The following is a 23,894-nucleotide window of genomic DNA, read 5'->3' as shown; positions in this document are numbered from 1 at the left end:
GACAGAAATTTTGGGCTTAGTTGTGATCATAAGTCAAGGACTACCTGTATTTTTGAAACTTCCTTTTGTTTTATCAATATTTTGTCTTGGATTATAATGGGCGATCATTCCAGAAGTCTCCGTTCAGCCCTGGACATGCAGAGCTTAATCACCCACCACAGCATAGCAATATTTTAAAATAAACATTAAAACGTAATAAATAGGTTATATTTCTACTTTTATATAAAACTGCCTGATTTTTGCTTATCACTTCTGGCCCCATGAAGCCTTTCTCTTTCTGTAGGACAAATTACGCTGAGGCTTGAGTGAGGCGATCCCAGTAATTGATAAGCAAGGATTCGAGATATGGGCTTTCCTGCTGGGAGTTTTATTGTATTTGGGCTAGAACAAGAAGTATTCAAAGAGCAGAAGGAGAAAGAATAACAGGAATGAATGGGAGATCACAAATAATACTTTGGCTTCAAAACATCCAGGATGGATGCTGTGATACCAAGTCAGACTTAACAATGTTATTTTTTTTAGTTGGCTAAATAGAGCTGTTTGAAATTCTAAGGACGGAACTCAGTCTTTTTAGTCAAATCTATTTAGCTTGTGTTCAGCAATTCCCTTTCCCCTCTCATTCATCTAATCCCCAGGTATACCAGCTTTAGAAGGCATTATTAGGAATGCCCCAATCTAGTTAGCACTCCCTCCCTCAGTGCTGATGTAGCAGCTCTACCCAGACATTTATAACTTCAGACACCGAATTCCATTGAGTCATCTTTCATAGTGTTTTTGCTTTCTTGTGTATTTCTTTTATGCTGAATGCATAGGGAAATTAGGCATTTTTGAGCAAAAATCTGTGCTGATAATGCCAATCAAATGTATGTATTCAAGGCAACACACAATGTTAACTTCCTTCAAGGAGCATTCTTTTAATATTGTGCTGTCAGGGAGCCTTAATGGCATCCCAGGCACAGTGTGAAATGTGCTACAACTAAGGTAGTTGTTTGTGCATTTATTTAATCAAATCCTATATCAAGAAAAAAAGTTAAAAATTGCATAATACAGAGTCAGCATTAAACATATTTAAAGCATTGATATAATATAAACACTACACAATGGAAACGTTTAAGACATTTAAATCTGCTCATCAAAAGACAGACCTCCAAATGAGAGTTACTACTTAGCTATAACTGCACAGAAACTTGGAATGTTTTCAGAATCAGCATGGATGATAAAGCATGACATTGACAACTAAGCCAAATCAATCAATCAATCAATTGCCTGGAAGACAATGTATATCAACTGTGGGAATTGTGCCAAAGTTTTGCATTGAGAGCACAAACTAGGGTGGACTTGACCATGGATAGCTGTTACTAGTATTCATGAAATTTCAAGCTTTAGCTTCAAAAGATATCCAGCATCTAAAATATAGATATGTTATAGCAGCAATGGCTCAGAGCAATAATCAGTTGACCAAAATAATTCTCTTACCAGTTTCATTCTTTCACATCTGGTACAGAAACTATCCAGAATTTTCTGAGCCTCTGGAGAAAACCCAAAATGTATTTCTTGAGCAGTCATGGCTCCATGGGACTTATGAAATGAACAGAGATAACTAAGATGGGTGACCACTCTTAAAAGAAACGAGGAATTTACTCCATCTTCAAACTACAGGTACTTCTCAATTTATGACCGGAATTTCTGTTGCTAAGCAAGGCATGTGTTAAGTGAGTCACGCCCAGTTTTACGTGTTTTTTTTGCCAGCAAATCACTACATTTGTTAAGTGAACGTGATTGTTAATCAAATCCAGCTTCCGCCATTGACTCTGCTTGTTGAAAGTCACTTGAGAAAATGGCAAATGGCGACCAAAAGACCCTGGGACTTTGTAACCATTATAATTACATGGCGGTTGCCAAGCACCTATCTTTGATCATGTGGGGAGGCTGCAATTGTTGTAAGTGTGAGGACCAGTCATAAGTCCCTTTTTTCAGTGCCGTTTCAACTTAGAAGAGCCACGAAACAAATGATTGCAATCAACCATAAAGGTAGTCCTCAACTTACAATTGTTTGTGTGAGCTTAGGACCACATCACCTACTTCTCTGGAGACATTGTTTGACTCCACTCAGAATGCATGAATAAGCCAGGATGAGCAAGGAGTGAAAGAATACGTGGAAGACAAAAGAAGCACAGATAGAAGTGGCTGATTAAAGTCCAAAATCTTCAAACCCGATTCACATTCAATCAGGCCCCTTGGTACATTGGATGCCTCAACAGATTTTGTACTAAAAGCTGCCTTCAAGCTGGCAGTGGAGAGTGAGTGATTTTATCCTCCGAGAGCTTTGCAAGCTTATCTCAGCAGTCTCCAACTTAAGATTTACCGGAAGAGTTGATAACAAACCCTGAACTATTCAGCCCCCGCTGCCACAAATACAATAACCTGGGTTGGAAACTAAGATTGCTCATTAAGAACCGCATTGCTTGGTTTATGACAGAAAATGGCTTTCCACGGGCTAAATTCAATGGCTCTTTTGAGGTTCCAGGAGAAATATAATGCTAGTAGATGAGGCTTTGACAAGAAAAAAAATATTCCAGACTTTGTTTCCTCTTTCATTGGAAATCTGGATGGAGTCATTTGCAATTTTTCATCCCCCCCCCCCCGCCCTCCTGCTCTGTTCGGAAAGTCTCAACCTTTAAGATTCCACCTGCACATAATTGTGAATATCATTTTCTTTAACACTTCCATGAAAAATGCTGAATTCTGGTCTGGCTATTTGTATATATCTGCAGAAGTCTTTCACCCTCCCATCCTCTCATTGCTACAGCCTTAAACTCCAAAGCAAAATAACAGTAACCTCTGCAGGTTACTTGTTTGTTTCTTGATTCCCTCGGTGTACATTTGAACTATGTGATGTTCCTTTTCTGGGGAAGGGAAGGGTTTTCCTTCTGTACCAAGGTTCTTTTATTTTTTGATATCTGAAGAACGTCTAACCTAAGACCCATCTTAATAATAGGTGCTCGGTTCATAATAGGTTCTTGCTTCCTTTATGCAAGCTCTTGCTTTGATTTGAGTGATACTGAATATTAGTCAGAAAGGCACCCCATGCCAGACCATTCAGGCAGTAATTATTAGTCTTCCTGCATAAAATGAAGGTGACAAAACAGAGAGATATATATTGTCACCTGCATATCTTTCTTTCTGCCTTAGAGCAACAGCAACTGAATTTTCCATTGATTACCATGACAAAGGCTGATGCTTTCGGTGTCCTGCAGGTCTCTTTCTGATTGTAACAAGCTAGGAGCTGCAGTCCGTAGGGGTGGAGGAAAAACAAGCCGCATTTCCCCTTTTAATGAAACCACTCTAAAAGTGCTTGGATTCACAGTTGCCATTGGCTCCTGCAGTGCTCCCTCATGACCACTAGGGGCTGCTGTTGAACTTCCAAAGAAAAACACGGGAGCAGCAATAATAATAATAATACTAATAGTACTAATAACAATAATAGGAGGAACAATTGACCGATCAGATCATTCTGGTGTCAATAGAGCTTTTCTTGTAACCATCTCAGGTACAAATAATTGTTTCAGAAACCATGTCACAATTGGCTGCGTGTCATGCCCGAAGAGGAGTAATTCTGAAATATTACTGGCAGTGTCTGTTTTGCTTAAAAAATATATCTGGGTGTTTGGAAGGGTTGTATTGTCTCCGTGGATAAAATGTATCTTTCCCAAACAAATGAATGCAGGATTTTAATTAATTTCAAAGTGCCTCCCATGACGTCTTTTTAAAAAGTCTAATATAATAATACCATGATTTAAACTTGCATGATAAAGCCGACAAGCTGTTTTGAGAGCTTAGCTGGTGTTCAGACTTATCTTTAATCTGTACCTTATTGTGTTTACAGGAGACAAATAACATCAGTCTTTTTTTTTTCATTTTCCTCCCCCCACTCCCAAAGCTTTCCTCAGTGTGTGATTTAATCTGGGGATATATTAAGGATTGCCTTCTATTTTGTGGATTTTTGTGTCCTTACTGGTGCAATGGGCTTGAGGGTTTTTAATTTTAAATTCGGGCTTTCAAAATATCACAAGGAAAATTAAAATAACATTGAAAAAGACTTGAATATGTAAGCTGAAGAAAAGAGAAATGGCTATTAACCTGGTGTACAATGCAATGATGTTCGAAGCTTCAGTTTTTTTTTTTAAACCCCAGTAATTACTGTTTAGTAACTACTATGCTGTGGTGTTTTAAGAATCTGATTTCTGATTGGACTGAGACTGAAACCAGCAAGGCAGACATTTCACATATTTAAATCAGGTGAATATTGAAAAATTAACTTACAGCAATTTGATGGAGCATTTTATGCAGTAGAAGACAAAGCCATCATTATCATTTTTTTAAAAAAAATGCTCTTTCAAATACGGCAGTGTAAAATAAATTTTCTAATAATAAACAATTCTGTTTTGGCTTCCATTAGTCATGTTGTTCTGCTGGCAGGGCACTTAGGAGTGGTTGAAAGGATTGCAATAGAACCTTTTACATAAGGCCTGTCAAACTGGCGGCCCACGGGCTGTATACGTCATGCGCAGGTCACGCCCACCCCGGCTCCACAAAGGCAGAAAAGTCACGATACCATCACGATCTGGCCCATGACGTGATTGAGTTTGACATCCGTGTTCTTCATGAACTATTCAATTCAACTATTACAAAGTCTGCTCTACTATTACTGTTAATCTTCTCATCACTCCTTATCACCCTTCCTCTCCCACTTGTGACTGTATGACTGTAACTTTGTCGCTTGTATCATTATGATTTTTTATATTGACTGTTTCCTAGTATGATTTGATTGCTTATTATACCCTATGACTATCATCAAGTGTTGTACCTTATGATTCTTGATGAATGTATCTTTTCTTTTATGTATACTGAGAGTATTTGCACCAAGTCAAATTCCCTGTGTGTCCAACCACACTTGGCCAATAAAGAATTCTATTCTATTCTATTCTATTCTATTCTATTCTATTCTATTCTATTCTATTCTATTCTATTCTATTCTATTCTATTCTATTCTATTCTATTCTATTCTATTCTACATGAAGACTTAGGGCCATGTCAAAACAGTTCCAGTCTTCTGTGGTCAACAGCTGGGCTGATGCACGTCAAGACAGAATGGAACAACTCACCACGGTCAACTTGCCATGGCCAACTCCCCACAGGACAGCTTACCATGGCCAATTTGCCATAGGATAACTTGCTGAGGGACAATTCAACAATTCAATTTAATTATTTAAGATAGTTAAAAATTATTTTAATTTTTGTCATTCACATTTCATTTTGTCTCTCCTTTGGCCTTATTTCTTTAATGATTCTGTTCACTGTTTCTTCAATGTTAGTGTAGCTCTTGTCCCACAGCAAGTTTTTCCATGGCAAGTTGGCCACGGGGAGTTGGCTGAGGCGAGTTGTCATAGACCCACATCAAGGACAGTGGCAATATTAACTCATCCTTAAGTTTAAGATTTGATTCATCTCTTTTGAAGCTCCTGAGCTTCGGGATTCTTACAGGACCTTTTAGATGAATGTTGGATGGGCTTAAAAGCAGTGACATTGTTATAAATTCTGTTTTTTAACTTGTCTTTTGGCAGGACAAGAGCCAGTTCAAGTAGTCCTTGATTCATGACCACCATCGTGACCAGAATTTCTCGTTGCCAAGTAAGTCACGTCTGATCTTATGACCTCTTTTGCCATGGTCATTAGGTGAATCACTGCAGGTGCCAACTGACTCCTGCGGTCATTAAGCAAATCTGGCTTCCCCCATTGACCTTGCTTGTTGGAAGCTGACCGGGAAGGTGGCAAATGGCAATCAGGTGACCTCAGGGTGCTGTAACAGTTGTAAGCACTTGCTGGTTGCCAAGCACCTGAATTTTGATCATGTGACCATGGGAATGCTCTGACGATTGTAAGCATGAGGACTGGTCATAAGTCACTGTTTTCAGTGGCCCTTTTAATGGTTGTTAAATGAATGGTTGTATGTTGAGGACTACCCCAGGGGTGGGCTGCTGGGGGTTCGCAGGGGTTCGGGAGAGCACCTAGCTAAGATTCTGTGCAGTTCAGAGAAACCCCAAATCCCACTTCTGGCTCTGCCCCGCCCATCCTGTCCCTCCTCGACCGTCCCAGGAGTCCCCACACGGCCCATTTTGGATGCAGGTAAGTGCAGGGCGTGTCCGGAGGCTCGGGGAAGGCAAAAAATGGGCCTCCTGGACATTCAGGAAGGCCAGAAACAGGCCCGTTTCTGGCTTCCAGAGAGCCTCCAGAGCCTGGAGAGGCCATGTTTTGCCCTCCCGGAGGCTCGAGGAAAGCCTATGGAGCCTGGGGAGGGCAAAAACTTCCCCCCACTGCAGTGCAGGAGGCCGACTAGGCCACGCCTACCAGGCCATGACCACCCAGAAACCGAGCAGAGAAACTTTTGCTAAAATTTTTGAAGCCCACCCCTATGCAAAGCCTGAGGTTGTTTGGGGTTTTAATTGCTTCCCCGCTTCCTTTTGTGTGAAGTAATAAGGAGGGAGATTTTGGATGGTCCAACAGATTGAACCTGTTCTCAGTTCCCCAAGGTTGGGAAATGTTAAAAAAAAATAAGCAAATCCACTTCAAACTTCTTCTTTGGAAAGTTTGGGGAATGGGAATGGAGCCATAACTATTTGGGTCTCTTGCAATCGACAAGATGAGAACAGTGAAATATGTCATCAAGTTACCTTTGAAAATAGCCATATTAGAAGTGTGTTTCAGTTTGCAAAAAGATGCTGATGTTATTTGGAATCATATACGAGTTTCTGCATGAAACTCCCAGTTTACTATAGATTCACCAAACAAAAAAAAATCATAAATGAATAATGGAAAAAATTGTGTGTTGGAATCATAAAACGCACACAATTTTTTCCATTATTCATTATGATTCCTTTTTTGTTTGGTGAATCTGTAGTAATTTGGGAGTTTCATTCTGAAAATATGTAATTTTATTTTGAGAAAGAAATCCTTATATTTTCTTTGTCATAATATTTGATTAACTGTTATGCCAAGTACCATACAGAATGCCCCATCCATTCATGGATCAAATTATAATCTTAGCATGAAGTAGAAAGTGACTGAAGTGCTAATTTTCTAGCTCGCAGTAATTCAGGAAGCAGACACTATTCCCTCAAAAGAAGAGATGAAAACTATGCTCCTGGTGAGAGAAAATGTGTAAGTCCAGCACTGTCTGTTTCAAAAGAAAGAAAGAAAGAAAGAAAGAAAGAAAGAAAGAAAGAAAGAAAGAAAGAAAGAAAGAAAGAAAGAAAGAAAGAAAGAAAGAACGGTAGCTAAGTGATTTTCTCCTTTTGATTCTGTACACGAATCAGGGAAACTGGACATGAGCTAGCAACAGAATATGATTTGGAAAAAGGTATCTATTTCCTTATAAGAGCATGTGTGTTTCTTGCTTTTAACATGTTAATAAGATATAGTCTGCTTTTTTTAGGATGCATCTTGATTGCAGCTCTGCAAATATAAACAGTTCTTCCATTTAGAGTGTTTGCTATTTCTTAACACATCACTTTGGCAAATGTTAGATTTGCACTTGCATAGTCTTTGCATTGCCGAGGGCTGAACACTTGTCAGCCTGTGTGCATGCATGTATGTGTGTTTGTGTCTCTGTGGGTGCATGTGCCTGTGTCAATGAGTCACCCAAAATATCATGCCAACTCGAATACAACATACAATACGTTCTGCTGTAAGACACATACCCACTTACACATTAGAATGCATGTATCCTAGAAAAGTATTTTTCATATTTCATACAGCAACTTCAGTCTTGTAGTTTGTGTATTTAGCACAGCTTCAAACGTGGAACTATATTTGGTTAGAAGAAAGAAAGAAAGCTAAAGTCCCTCTTTTATCTCCACGCAATTTGTGATGGAAAGAAGGAATAGACACCAATTGGAATAGAAATGTTAGACCTTGATGAGAAAAAAAATGAACAATTTTAATAAGATACACCGAAAAAAGGAGGGTAGATTTCTTCCATCAGCTGTTATTAGGGAAAAACCATTGTAGATTCATGGTAGTTGAATCCCGACTACATACGTAATAAGTGTTATGAAGCTGTGTGCTTCAAAAAGGTAGAAGTGTTAAACCAGCCGAGCTGGGGTTTTTAGTTTCACTTCTCAGCCCCTACCTATCTTGTAACTTTGCAATGAAAGATTTGGAAATTGGAACCAATTACCATAATATGTGGTGGTTTGGTAAGAACATGTTCAACATCAGACAGTTAAAAGGTTTTATTGCTATTAGGAACATGTTAATGTCCTTGATAATGTCTTCAGTTGCTTTGTAATGTCTCTTGTTGAGGTATAGAATTCTTTTATCTTATTACATTATGCAGGAACTTAAATTCAAAAGATATTTGCGGGAACATTTAGAGGAGTGCATCAATCAGTTTCAAAGAAGAGAAAATGTTCTTAGAATAGCTTATAAAAGGATAACTGTCAGGTTTTGGGGGAGCTGAACAAAGGAACCAAGGTAAAAGGCATTTTACTGTAAAAGCACAGCACACAATTCAATAAATATTCCATATAAATATAAAGGAGAAGAAAGTTCATAATTATCCAATGACTTACATATAATTTATGTAATACTTTCAAAAACACTAAGCCAGAAGAGCATTTTTTAAAACATTATAGTGTTCTTTGCCCTTGGAGAAATTGTCAGCAAATGATATCGCTCTAAGGATGACTTGAATAAAATCCATAGGATCTTTACCATTATGATTTTGTTATAGTGTGGAGACAAAAATAATATCCTCAATAAATCATCTGAAGAAAATAAGACCCCATTGTCACCCCAGCTTGGCCTGGGTTTCTGTCTGCCTATCTGTCAGATGCAAACCACCAAAGCCACTCATGAATAACAAAAGTCAGTAACTTTAATGTCTACTACCTAGGTTACAAGAATCTGCCCAGATAGCTTGCCTTTCCCTGAGAATGACCAGATAAAGCAAGGGTCTTCAAACTTTGCAAGTTTAAGACTTGTGGACTTCAACTCCCAGAATTCCTGAGCTAACGTTGACTTGGAGGAGGAATTCTGGGAGTTGAAGTCCACAAGTCTTAAAGCTGTCAAGTTTGAAGACCCCTGAGATAAAGCTTCATGGATTTTGGGGCAGCTCGAGCTTATGCCACTTGCCGCTGTGCAAGGATTCCAAGTTAGGCCCTCGTTTAACCCCTCCTTCCAGCCTAGCTGGCAATTTCCCAACACAACTGACTAGTTCTTAGGATGTCATTGGTTCTAGCACTCTTTCTTCCTTACTGCAAAGGAAAAAAGGAGTTAAGAATAGTACTATTGCTGTAATTATGGGCAAGAGAATCAGCAATGGAAGTTGGCATATGTGGACGGGATAGTCTTGGTGGCACACCACTTGGTCCCTTTTTTAACCCTTTTTTTACCAGCCACTGCTGCTTCCTTTTCTGCCTCCTTCACGATTCAACACTTTCCCCCCCATCTGTGCCTCCCACTATTAAAATTCATGTTGTTGTTTGCTTTCCTGGTTATCAGCTTCTAATCAAGGGATAGTATTTAATCCACAAAACTTGTAGGTCTTCCCTAACTATTCGAACTAGATCAGATTTAATATTAAACACATCACTGCATTTAGGATACAGGATTTCACAGATCCAAATATAATCAGCCAGTGAGAAAAGGGCACTAATAATTTTTAGCATCCAGGTAGGGTGGGTGAAACGAAGCTCTTTCTCTCTTCTATGGTATGGAGGAGAAACTGGAATGGGGTTTGCTTTGGGTGCAGAGGAACTGATTTATCTAAAACAAGTCTGTTTATTTTTCCAGTGCAGGACATTTCCAAGTCTGGCTGAAGGCTTATATTCATCTGCATGCATGCTTTTGATGCTTGTAATGATCAGGGGTCCCTCTCCCACAACTGATATTATTTACATATTTCTGGTTGCTTCATCACTGGAGGTTTTAAGAAGAGACTAGACAGCCACTTGTCTGAAATGGTATAGGGCCATGATGACAAACCTATGGCGCTAACACTCTCTCTGGGCACACGAGCCATTGCCCTAGCTCAGCTCCGCTGTGCATGGTCTTCAAGTCTCTGCTGCAGAGAGTAGGGCGCACACAGGGGTTGTGAGTGGGGGGCGGGGTGCATACACAGGTGGTCACGTGCAGGGGTGTGATTCAAATTTTTTAACAACCGGTTCTGTGGGCATGGCTTAGGTGGTGGATGTGGCTTGGTGGTCATGTTATTGGCTGGGTGTGGCCAACTCAATATCACTCACATCGAGGCATGCATCTCCTCTCCTGGCCTCTCATAACTGTGGGGATGCTGCAACAGTCGTAAGTGTGAAAAATGGTCATAAGTCACTTTTTTCAGTGCCACTGTAACTTTGAATGGTCACTCCACACAAGCAAAGTACCAGCAAAGGAGGGGAAAATAACTCCAGAGAAGTTCCTGAGACAGGAAGTCTAGTTGTGCCAAGAATGTAATAAGGATTAATGGAGAGGCACTTTCTGTAAGCAACACCAGAATGTTTCCTTCCTGCCCTCCTTACAGGATTAGGCCAGTAATTTCTTCTAACAACTGGTTCTCCAAACTGCTTAGAATGTTAACAACTGGTTCTAGCGAATAGGTGCGAACTGGTAGAATCCCACTCCTGGTCAGGCGTGCATGTGTGGGGTGCGGGGTGCATGTGCAGGGTGGGCGGGCATGTTGCATTTTGGCGATGAGCTCACGCTTTGGGTACTTGGTGCCAAAAAGGTTAGGTCTCACTGATAAAGAGTTTACTGCTTGAGCAGGAGGTTGGACTAGAAGACCTTCAAGGCCCCTTTCAGCTCTATTCTGAATTCAACTGCATTTTAAAAAACATCAGAGTGTCATATCTGTTTGATCATAGCAACGAACTGCTCCATCAACCCAAACTGGCTTGGTTTTCTCAATGTAAACCTGTGATTATGTATGTATGTATGTATGTATGTATGTATGTATGTATGTATGTATTTATATTTCATATTTTTGACTGCCCACTTCAATCAGGAAGGGGCTCCAGGCAGTGTAAAGTACAATATATTCAGTGAAATAGTTTATCTATTTACTTCATTAGATCGCAATGTGACAATCCTTTCTTGGAATAATGCCTTTGAGTAAATGGATAGAATTGCACATTTCTGTATTTATAACCCACTTTTTGTGACCTAACTCTTACAAGGAAAATTCACTGAAAACCAGACATTGTAAATATTTTGTTTAAAAGCACACATACCAGTTAATTAAAAACAACTAAAATAGCAGCTACAAAGATGCAATGAAGAATTAATAATAATAGTAATTGTTTTAAAGCAACAACATTTAACAGACCTCAATTAAATTTTGATGGTTTAGACTCTACAGGGAAAAAAGTAAACAAAACCCAAATTAGCTAGTTAGCTTTATGTAATGGCTGAAAAGTAATATAAGCTGTTAAAAGTATGAATAATAGTTTCAGGTGGTATAAAAGTCTATTCTTACTTAGAGTCTCATATTCTGTCCTAGAGGCAAATTTGTGGCAACATAAAATTATTCCCACACCATGTTTCTTCAGTCTTCTCCTATTTTTGGTCTTGAGGCCAAACGGATGTTATAGCACCGCCATGTTGTCTTCTCTACCCCAGTCTGCCTGAAATACAGATTTAAAAAATATGCATATTTTGGTGGTCTTTGTTGGCCTAACCTAACAAAATACTGCTCTAAATGGAATTCAGAGACTTTTTGACAGTGCTCTGGGAGATGTTAAGATTTTGTCCTGATTCATAGCCTCAATCCATTAAGTAAATTTATCTAATTTTGTTTTTATCTAGTATAGCATCTAAAATGTCTTCGACTTCATTAGCATCAAAGCTATCTAGCATCATTATATTTCCTGTGTTTAACTACTAGGAACATGTATTTCATTTGAGACAGAGAAGGCTTCAAATACAAGGAGCCTTACGTTTTAAAAAAATGGAGGATGTTTGTTTTTTTCAGTTGTCTAAGAATAAGTTAATCTGTCAATTTGATTATCTCAGAACACTAATCATAAAAGTTACTGACCCTGTGTTTGAATCAATTAAAGTGCAGAAATATACCTGTCTATACATACAATTTTATCAAAGATATGCAATGTTTGGCAAGTAGAATACATTTTTACACATACATGCATGCAAACTGCATTTTTCATAAAAATGGCTTTTGGGTACCCCTATTTTAATTGAGGAATCATAAAATTTGAAGAGCACAGATATTGAACGATAACAGTTTGTAGTGATCATATTAGATTGGTAGTATAAAATTATATAGGTTTGTATTAAAATATGAATCCAACTGATTTCTCCCCCACCAATAGCAGTCTTTTGGGAGAGTGTTGGATGTAACCTTCACAGCATCAGATAAAACCTAATTTGAATATCTGAACCCCCTTCTCTCATTCCATCTTAAAATTGCAAAATTAATGACTTCAGTATCAAGGCAGTGCTATTCCCTCCCTTTCCCTTTCCTAACATTGTTCCTGAAGAGAAGACAGAGAGATATCAGAAATCTTTGAATTGGTCTAAGAAAGGTGTTGCTCTAAGATGGAGATTTTTTTCTTGTGGTTCTTATTTCTTTTGCTTTTTTAATTAACTGGAAATAATAATGTTTTCTTAGCTTTCATGTGGCAAATGAATATGTTAATATCAAACTAACATTTTACTTAATATTTCAAGAATATGCTAGGGAAGAAATACAAGGCTCTCATTTCCCCATTTTATACAAGCTTACTCAGAAATAATTACTACTGACTTCAATGTAGCTGCTTCTCAAGCACATATAGGATTGCAGCCACAGTAATTTTAGTTAGATATCTTTATTTCTCAATGTTTCCTCTCTTAGCCTGCAGGCATACTCCGAACCTCTCTTGTCTTTAAACACAATCAATTACCACACACCCATTGGAGGCAAACTTGAAGTGATTTTCTTTTTTAAAAAAATGTGATGGGGGGAGGGAGTTTAATAAGTTATTGATACTCCCTCCATTTCAAGAAAGCAATAAATTTAGAGCCCGTAAGTTCATGAATTGTACACATCTGTACTGCTTCAGCAAATAAAGATTGTTACCATAGCAACGGCCACATCGTATGGAACATGCTTGTGAAACTCAGAGCTTCATATTAAGGGAATCTGTCTGCCCCCCCACTGCACGAAACATGAAAATTTGTTTCTTGCGGCATCATTTTTCTGTGCCGTGTTTTTAGCATTTGTGTGTATCTTTAATTATAGCTCTTGCTCTGGCTCCTTTGTTCTAAATTACACTCTTAGCATTTGAATTTTGCATTGTGTAATTTTAAAATCAAAAGCATATAATCACACAGCTTTAATGATTATGGAAAAAATGCAAGCAACTCAGCAACAACCTTGTTCTCTTGTGAGCGGAGTCTGGCTGAGCATTCTCTGTGAAGAGCATCCCTTTCTTCTATTGCTCATATGATTCAAAGCTTTCATTTCCAACTCCTTTCTGGTTCTCGTGGCCTACTCTGTTCTCTCTGTCAAAACATAATGGGACTTCAGTGGGGAGAATCAGCCAACGTATTCTCTGTAAATACACGTCCCTTAAGGAAACAGGTACCATGAAAAGAAGTAGTGAGAAATAATCACTGATCTACGGTGTTTTAAATTTCCACTCTAATATAGATTATTGGTTCTTACTGTTGGTTTCTGTCTCTTGTTGCTTTTCTTTTGTAAAGTCCACATTGTGAAAAGCAGAGACGGTTCGGCTAGGTAACCAGGCTTGGATCTGAATTCTTCTTAATCAATCAATCCCACCTTTGTGCCTTCTGAACGTGGCATTTAGTTCCTGGCATTTCTTACTAGCGTGGCTAGTGAGCATGGTGGCCAAGAATCCTGGGTCTCTTAGACCAATAAATCTAGCAAGAAACAACTTGGTGCTTTTTCACTCCTGTATGGATCTGTAAAGCTGTTGTAGAATTGGTGAGTGAGTAGATCAATACCAATGATTGCAGAAGTTCTAGCTTTCATCCTTGGAGAAGCCTAACAAAAATAAAGCCCATCAGGCTTAAGCTTACATAGAACCCCAACCTGAACCTTTTACTTCATATTGTATAGACTCCTGATCTAAAACTGTATAGTAAAGTTTTGGTCACCACATTACAAAAAAAAGATGTTGAGGCTTTGGAAAAAATGCAAAGAAGAGCAACTAAAATGATTAAGGACCTGGAGACAAAAACATATGAAGAATGGTTGCAAGAATTGGGTATGGCCAGTCTAGAGAAAAGAAGGACCAGGGGTGACATGATAACAGTATTCTAGTACTTTAGGGACTGCCACAAAGAAGAGGGGGTCAACTTATTTTCCAAAGCACCAGAAGACAAGACAAGAAACAATGGATGGAAACTAATCAAGGAAAGAAGCAATCTGGAATTAAGGAGAAACTTCCTAAGAGTGAGGACAATTAACGAGTGGAGCAGCTTGACTTCAGAAATTGTAGGTGCTTCATCATTGGAGGTTTTTAAGAAAAGACTGGAGAACCAGAAGAGCACTATTCTGATTGATTGATTGAAGTTACACAATATAAGTCAAATGTAATTACAAACTTCACAAAAATAAAAAACCCAGATATTTCTCTAGCATAAGTGCTATTTCCATCAGCTACTTTCAGAGGTGTTACTTCAGAGATTTTCTTCCTTCCTGCTGACCTCAATAAAATCCATATTGAACTTGCAACTTCAGACTGGTCTAACTTTATGTAATCAGATCTCTTTCCAAGGATGGTTAGTTCCCTCCAGCTATTTTAATGAATTTAATGAATTTCTTCCTTGATAATTTGATTTTTCTGCTTGACTTATATAGCATTGAAGTACTTATTGAATCATCTTCTCAACAGTTCTCTACCTCCTTTAGCAAATCTCCAACTATTTTCCTCTATGTTGCCTGTGTAATTCCCTCTCTCAACTTGTGTTTAAACATTATCATGACAGCTGTGCTACGGTTCCACATACTTATAAACACACCTGGTTCATTGAAAGAAGTCTTTAGGTACTACAGCCAGGTTGCTAAAGCGGAATTGCCAACTAACTAAAGCAAAATACATGTTAGGCATAGACCCAACCTGTAACAAAATGTGATTTAACCAGCAACTAGGAGTCAATGCCTTATATGGTAAGGAAAAATTAAGGAGAGAAGCAGGTGTTAGCCTGTGAATGAGACCTTCTGCAGGGATAAGCAAAAATATAAGCTGGTTAAATTTTTTTGTTACTTCAAATAGAGTTGCATATGTTTATATAAAAGTCCCAGACCATTTTATAAAAAAGAAACACACACTAATCTGTGAAGTCTTTTTGAAATTTTTCATATTTATTACTAGGATTGTTAGATCTCATATTGAGGTATTGGTTGGGATTTATTGTAGGTCAGAGCCACAAGCAAGTTGAATTAGATGTCATGGAAATCGGCAGCGGTTAACTTTTGCTGGGATTGATTGGGCCTTACATCTTTCTCTTATTTTGGTAAAACTTGCAATGAATTGAGAATCCTGCTGTTTTGTCCACATTGTGACACATTTTGTCTCACTGTAGAAGCATTATGTATATATTGTGACAAAGGGAAAAGGCATGGTCCTGTATGAGTGAAGACCATTGCTACAGAAAGATATCTTTTAAAAACAGAATCAAAGCTAGGTAGTAAGGTTGATTACCTTATCTCAGTTCTCCTGAAAATTGTGATTTTCAGCCATTACATAAAGCCTCTATGAATATACTAAAAAAAAGCTTTTGAATCGTGTTCATTTAAATTGTTGAAAACTATATTATACCATTTGGAGAATTCCAAACATGATAAATGAGTATAAGAACTGCATATCCAGTAAGTTTGAAACAGAATTTGCAAAAATCAATTTTTTTGCACTCATTAATATCTTACAGTTTTGTCTATAGACATTTCAGGTGTCCCGGGATAAAACCTGTGTTCTCACTGATAATTCTCCATTCTTCACTCTAAGATGGGAATTCACTAGTGATGATTTGCATATTAAATGATGCTTTCTAAAGCTATAACTAAAATATCACTACCTGTAACCTCAAAAGCAATATTAATAGTACATTTAGAAACTTACAAGGCAGAAAAGTTTCAGTGTAGAATAAAAGCAAAGAAGTAGGAAAAAAAAACCTGTGAACAAGGAATGTCCCCTTAGGGGAAAAAAACCCTGTATAAATTAAAATTTATTAATAAATACAAATAAATAAATAAGAGACTTTAGCAGAGAAATCGCAAGATTCATTTTTCTCACCACGTACATGTATACATCTGAACTAGACTGTTGTTTTTCTGAATCATAATATATATGGGTATATGCATAATTTTGTATTTATTTTATCGTTTATGTAGCGTATATTGGAGGTGGTGACTCTTTGAGAGCTGTATTAAATGAAATTTCATTTTAATGCATGCCAATTAGTGTACATTCAAAGTGACAATAAAGTTATTCTAAGTTCTAAGGTCAGAAGCCTAAGAAATCTGAAAATCAGAGGCAAACCAAAGAAAGGCAAGCTATAGGGACTACGATGAAGAGCTGTTATACCTGTGGGAAGTTGATTACTGTCTAGGAAAACATGAAGTTGGTAAAACTATTCAAGAGGTGATAGCAGGTAAAACAGACAGTAAGTAACAGTTCTAGAAACTGAGGGGGTTTAAGAGAGAGATTCAGAATAACCCACTTTAATTCTGTGTGCTGTGAGAAGGGAGCAGAGGGAAGTTTTGGCAACATTCAAGGTTCTAATATAGCTTACAATCATAGAGTTCCAATAGTCTCTGTGAGGGTCTGTTTTCTAACCTGGCCTATCTTGAAGGACTAACAGCAGGGGTGGACTGCTGGGGGTTCACAGGGGTCTGGGATAGCCCCTAGCTAAGATTTTGTGCAGTTCAGAGAACCCCCAAATTCCACTCCTGGCTGACCCTGCCCACCCCACGCCACCCCACTTTTCCCAGGAGTCCCCACATGGCCCATTTTGGATGCAGGTAAGTGCAAGGTGCATGCGGAGGCTCGGGGAGGACGAAAAACAGGCCTCCCGGAAGTTCGGGAAGGCTGGAAATGGGCCCATTTCTGGCTTCCAGAGAGCCTCCGGAGCCCAGGGAGGTTGTTTTCACCCTCCTGGAGGTTTGACGAAAGCCCGGGGAGGGCAAAAATGCCCTTTCTGCCGTGGCGCAGGAGGCTGACTAGGCCACACCCACCATGGCTATGCCCACTCAGCAACCGGGCAGAGAACCCTTTGAAAAAAAATTTGAAGCACACCCCTGGCTAACAACCACTGGGGTCAATTTTATCCACAAAGGCCAGGAAGGCTACCCAGAAATAGCATCTCACAGGAATGGAGAGAGGAGAGAGACTGCCCAATTGGGAGGAGGAATCAAGCAGGGGATCAGTACAGAATCTTTCCAGAGACACAAGAGGGCAAGGTCTGAACCCCTCCCACCCCGAATTCTGTTGAACCTTATCTAATGTTTCCTGGGCAAACTACAAGTCTGAGTAGATTGCTGTGAAATAGGCTTGAGCAATAAAGTAGCTAATCTACATGTGTGAGTCCGTTTGTTCATGCCTGACAGGGTAAAAGTTCATGGAAAGAGCATAATTGGGTTGAGAGGCACAGGAAATCAGTGAACATTGGTGTACCTATCTGTGATGGAAAATATACTAGGTTGGAGTAAACTTTCTCACAGGCGCATATGGCATTATTAGGAAGGTACCCATAAGGATGGTACTTGTATAGACTCTCAATGACATTGCATCTTTTTTGATAATAGGAATGCTAAGGCATTTATACCAGGAGCTAATCCCAGGCATCCATTTGTGGCTGGTTGGTAACTGGAAAGGAAGGCATGGAAAGAAGAAGAGAAAAACACAAGTCCCCCTAAGAGCACTAATTAAGCAGTAAGAGGAGGAGGAAAGAGGATTGTTAAATAATTCTTCCTTTGCACTCTGACCTATTGGTTAAGATGCTGAGCTTGTCGATCAGAAAGGTCGGTAGTTCAACGGTTTGAATCCCTAGCGCCGTGTAATGGAGTGAGCTCCCATTACTTGTCCCAGCTTCTGCCAACCTAGCAGTTTGAAAGCATGTAAAAATGGAAGTAGAAAAATAGGGACCACCTTTGGTGGGAAGGTAAGAGCTTTCCGTGTGCCTTTGGCGCTTAGTCATGCTGGCCACATGACCACGGAGACATCTTTGGACAGTGCTGGCTCTTCAGCTTTGTAACGGAGATGAGCACTGCCCCCTAGAGTCGGGAATGACTAGCACATATATACAGGGGAACCTTTACCTTTACCTTTTAAACCTTGCAAAGATAAGGAATGAAGACAAGTAGATAAGACTAAGAGGAGGCCCATGGATCAGAAGAGGAAATAAACATTGGGTTGTGATAAGGTCTCCACAGTGAAAAATTGCAGAGTAACCTTTAGTGAGGCTAAAAATAAGTGAATAGAAAAACATATTTTTGTTAAAAACCACCACCATCACCACCAGAACTGGTGTAGAGGAATATACAAGAAATGTTGAGAATGGTTTTAGTCCCACAAGAATATTTACTTATGTATTTATCACATTTAGGCATCACCTGTATCATGATCTTAGTGGCTCTGGGTGGTTTACAAGTAAAGATCATAAACCATATGAAAGATACAATTAAAGTAGACTTAAAACAACATAAGAACTAGGAAAAACAAAGCTAAATTAAAAGTTGGAAGCAAGGCACCATTTAGAATTGCATCAATGAGGTTACCACATGAAAACCCTTAGGCAGTACATAAGGGCTGTTGTTGAACCCCAAATCATTTGCCAAATCAGTTTTACTGCTTGAGTGACAGTAGAAGTAAAGGTCCCATAGGTCATATCAGAATAGCTAAATATAAGACATAAGGGATAATTTCCCAGAGAAAAGTATCCTTTTCCAATTCCTTTTTCACAAATTACTATAAATATTCTAGGTCCTTTATCTCAAGACTACAAAAGGCCATCAATATATTTTAGTAATCTATGATTATGCAACACCTTATCCAGAAGCATACCTCTAAGGAATAGAAGAATGAAAATGATGGCTACAAAGCTAACTCAGGTCTTTAGTAGAGTAGGAATATCCCACGAGATTTTTGTCAGATCAAGGGTCACATTTTCAGTCTTCTTTATTCAAACATTTATAAGAGGTCTTAGGCATAGTGGGAATTTACACAGTACTTGCCCTTATCACTTGCAGACAGGAGGAGCAACAGAACAATTAAACCAAGATGTTAAAAATATGCTTTAAAAATATACAGTTGAGGTTTCAGTGTGTTAGGTTGTGTGATTGTCCAACCTGTTATTTGCATACAGAGGGGTTACTTAGCCATCCGCTGGGTTGAGTATATCTGAGCTTTTCTATGGAAAATGAGTCAGGGGAATTTTAGATACTGTTAAGAAAAACTAAGGAGAAATAAGCAATTGGTTCGGAGAAGGCTCAAAAGTGGTTGTGATTAAAGTGCCAGAGAGAAAAGTTTTAAGGTGTTAGAAGAAGTCTTATTACTTCCTAATGCAGAATGCAAATTAAAAGGCACATGGCAGGGACTACGCATGGGAATTGCCAAACTGGGACCAGTATTAATTACAACATTGTTGTAGGGAAATGTAAACCAAAGTCGTACCATTCCAATATATTAAGGCAAAGATCAGAGGAAATCCAGGATTATACCAAATACACCATTGATTTATAAGACCTATTAGCAGAATTTAATTCACTAGCCAATCAGGAGCCACAACTTCAGCTGAGCATAGGATTGACCCTGGAAATACTAAACCCATATCTCAACGTCATTATAGAATGACAGAAAGGTTAAAAGGATTGGTGGAAAAAGAAATATAAGCAATGATTCAATTAGGATTGTAGACCATCCCACAGGGAGTCATGATTACTTCTGATATTGTGTGTAGATGTTTCAGTTGAAGGTTAAGGTGCAGGACTGGTGCACCCAATATTGTACCTTTCTTTCTTTCTTTTTTTAAAAAGTAACTTTATTACATTAAAAAAATAATAAAAATGATCCAGAAGAAAAAGAAAAAGTAAGATAAAAATGCAGAAAGGAAAAAAAGCAAGGATAAGAGAATAGGAAAAATAATGCCTTTCAACTTTCTTTGGTAGAGATATAGATAAAAAAAATACAACAAACTCAATACTATAAAGTTAACAATAGTCTACATTATTTCTATAATCCCACATAATTCTAATAATCAAATCTAAGTTTCATTTCTTTCAGATTCTCACAAAAAGGCTACGAGTGGTTTCCAAGTACAAATCAGATTGATCAAAGTCTTTGCTTTAATTGAAGCTGTCAATTTTGCCATCTCCACCAATTCCATCAGCTTTAGCGTCTATTCTTCCATTGCAGATATCTGTGAGTCCTTCCACCTTTGTGCATATACAAATGTTGTTGATGTTATTGTGGAAGGAATGAGGTTCAAGCATGATATAAGTTGAAACATCCTGCTGGCTGCTTACACTGAGGATCTAGGTTATTGGAAAACCTTTTTGATATTATGTGTGTTTCCAGCTTCTGTGGTGACCTCACTGTTGTCCAGTCCAAACTACATGTCCTTCTCTGATACTAAATGCTGTTTTCAAGAATTGGTGATCTCCAAATCCCTTCGACTAATTGAGATAAATTTTAAGAAGTTTTAGTCTAAAACAATGTTTCTCAACTTGTCTCCCAAAATTTCCCAGCCATTGTGCTGTCCATACATTTTAAACACTGACCTAAAATGTTGGGAGGACACTACGTGTCATACTCCATATGTCCTGGAACATTAGCCTTTCTTTAGTATTGTTTTGGCATGCGATTGGATTTTAGGAGAAAGAAATGATTAAAGCAGAGGTGGATGTACAAGAAAGATGAATAACATAAAAGACTCATTGTTGTGTCGAATGAAGTAACATCATATCATATCATTAGCAAACTGGCAATCGTTTACTCTCAAATCTCCTGAGGAATAAATAAGATTTGATATTGCAGAGAGATTATTGCCCATAAAAAAACAACAACTGAGGTTTCGCGGGTAAAACAAGAAGCCATCATATCTTAAAAATTGAGTATCAAACCTGTGTATGTATCTGTGCATTTGGTTAGATAGTCTTCAATAGCAATAGGAAAAAAAAAATTAAGAGCTCCTCATTCTGGCTTCTATTCATATCCAGTATGCACTGGATTTTAAAAATATAATCTGAGCACATAAAAAGAGATGTTGCTAAGCAACGGCTTCGTTCAGGTTGGCATCTCAGAATTGGAGACCTTTTTGAGAAACTTGTCACTACATAAAAGTTGGAGAGAAGAAGCGTTGCATTTCATCTTAAAGAATATTTCACTAATGGCATCTTCATTTGGAAGAGTTATTTGATCAAGGCCACATTTAAATATCTGTAACTTATCAATTTTGAACAGTTGCTAAATGAGCACTTGTCAAGGAAGGATTACCTTTATTGTGTTATATGGGCAATTGTAACTGTGTTTCTGACAGAAAAATATCATTGACTGAGGAACACAGGCAAATTCCAGGAGTTGTCACCTATTTTACCCCTGTAACACTTTTTGTCAGTTAGGTGTGCTAAAAGAAGGGAGATCCCAAGATCATTTTTTAGCTCTGTGATTGGAGATTTGAACATGGATCAAATGGTCCAAGTTTAATACTTTAACCCTTACTCAAATGTATTGCATTATTTGCCAGCATTTGTTACCATCCATTTTTCCAAATAGCATTCATGTTGTAGCTGCTCATGGTCATTGATGCCAACTTTCAATGTTTTTGTACATAAAAATCTAGCATAATGAAAATTTGACCCACTGTCTTGTATTTCCAGGGAGAATTTTAGACAATTGGTATGGGGACAGTCTATTCAGTAATAAAAATCCTGCTTTCATTTCATGAATGAAATGAATGCCTAATGGCTAATTTTTTTTAGGTATTTTCAACACACCACCATGTGCAGCCCTGATGAATGCCAAAAACATCCACCTTTAAAGGGAAACCTTCAGATGCAAACAACAACAAGAACAACAACAAACTGTCAGGATTCTGGCAGTTACTCCAATTCAATCATGAGCCTCGAGCCACACTCCCAAAACTAAAAAGGGTTTATTAGAAGTTAACATTCCGGCATTAGCCTGGGCGTAGCCAACTCTGAGATACATAATTCCCTGTCACCCTTGATCCTGCTTTTCCCCCCACCCCTATGGGTGTATCATCCAACAAAACACGTCCATAGCCAAGAGTCATCAATCATGCTCTCCAATTAGATTTTTGCCCAGAAGAAGCTTCAGTCATCTAATCAGTCTCTGAAGAAAATATGAATGGAATGTACTTTCGATTCCACACTGAAGCCTGCTCTTTGAAACCCGCCCCTCTTTCTGTTGACAACTATAAAACGTGTATACAAAATATTTTATGAATTGACACGAACAGTGGTCCCTGAACTAAGCAGGGACCACAAGTTACTCAGTAGCAAAATAACAACAACAAAACAAACAATGAGGCACAACACAGTGTTTAGATCACATTTCGTAGGCCCTCCTGTACACAAGTGCAGTTTACTAACTATGGCTGGCTTTTCTATGTCATTCAAGTGTCATGCAAACCAGGGATGAAAGACGATACTTTGGGGAACCCAATAGAGAAAGAAGTTCAAAACAAATTGCTTAGTCTGCTTAGAGAAAGTGCTTGTGACATCCACTCAGCAAAATTCACACACCGCCCTAGAACAGCGGTGAGAATTGGTCTTCTCATCTGAACCTAGGAAGAAAGGATGCTCTCACATGAATAGGATTGATTCTAATTGTCAGGAAATTTCTCCTTAGTTCTAAGTTGCTTCTCTCCTTGATTAGTTTCCACCCAATGCTTCTTGTCCTGCCCTCAGGTGCTTTGGAGAATAGCTTGACTCCCTCTTCTTTGTGGCCGCCCCTGAGATATTGGAACACTGCTATCATGTCACCCCTAGTCTTTCTTTTCTTTAAACTAGATCATATCTAATTCTAGCAACCGAAGGAGACTTACTTACTTTTCCATACATTCAAATGCTGGCCTAAAGCTGGCTCACTTCTTTCAGTGTGAATGGATTGTTAAATGAAGCTAATTAAGTAGAAGTAATTGATCCAACCCCCTAGCAAATTCCAGGCATTTAAAGCATTTTTTAAAAATGAAAGCCGGGTATTTTGATAGCAGATTTCCAGTTTTATTGCCCCTTTGCTCAGGCACTCTCTGCGAACCCAGCCTCTTTTAAGAATAACACATTACATCTCACCACAGCATTACATAAATACAAACGAAAATGCAACTTTGCCATAAAACTGTCAAGAAGGTTTCACCTTTTTTTGCTAACAGGTATTCATTCAGTTGAGAAGATGGAGAAAAGTAGTAATAAAATCCAACAGAGAGGCAGCCATGGACGAGAAATTAATCTTAACAAATACGATCTCTCTCTCTCTCCCCCGCTCACACACACACACACACACACACACACACACACACACACACATTTTTGTCAACTGACCAGAGCTGCTTTGTGTGCAACTTGATTAAAATTCTGAAGCTTCTTGCTTTATGAAGGGTGAGTGGGGAGGAAGCGGTTGGCAAAGCAACGTTCTTTTGTGGTTTGCCTTGCCAATTCATTTTCTGAAACAATTACACAGTGCAAATATGTATGAATCACCATATAGGTTGTAATTTTATTTTCAAAACAAACATTATCTTATTCTATAGCTCTTTTACGTTCTTAGGCTTTTTGGGGATGGTAGAGGTTAGGGGCAATGCGTACCCCTCCCATGCCCCCTGCGCATGTGTGCACAACCCCCGCATGCACT

At 38.5% G+C, this 23,894-nt stretch overlaps 1 protein-coding gene across 4 annotated transcripts in view; it reads left to right on the top strand.

Annotated features, from left to right (window-relative positions):
* RWDD3 (RWD domain containing 3) overlaps positions 1-14,650 on the top strand; it is a 72,807-nt gene extending 58,157 nt beyond the window's left edge. Inside the window, exons 5-7 of one of the 4 annotated variants that reach the window (XR_015748659.1) lie at positions 1,505-1,659; positions 5,625-5,695; positions 12,742-14,650. Coding sequence is in view for 2 of the 4 variants with exons in the window: in XM_087960640.1 (XP_087816766.1) it covers positions 5,625-5,652 (28 nt within the window). In the remaining 2 variants the exon portion in view is untranslated. Of the gene's footprint in view, positions 1-1,504; positions 1,660-5,624; positions 5,696-7,141; positions 7,430-12,741 lie in introns of those variants that run through there. The other 3 variants (XM_087960640.1, XM_087960641.1, XR_015748660.1) reach the window with 3 other exon arrangements.
* The last annotated feature ends 9,244 nt before the right edge of the window (positions 14,651-23,894 follow it).

Source organism: Notechis scutatus, chromosome 3, assembly GCF_049901735.1.
Source record: "Notechis scutatus isolate UNSWTSFEM ecotype Mainland chromosome 3, rNotScu1.2, whole genome shotgun sequence".
NCBI classification, from domain to species: Eukaryota; Metazoa; Chordata; class Lepidosauria; order Squamata; family Elapidae; genus Notechis; species Notechis scutatus.
Note: the sequence above shows the minus strand (reverse complement) of the source record. Positions and strands in the feature narration are given on the sequence as shown.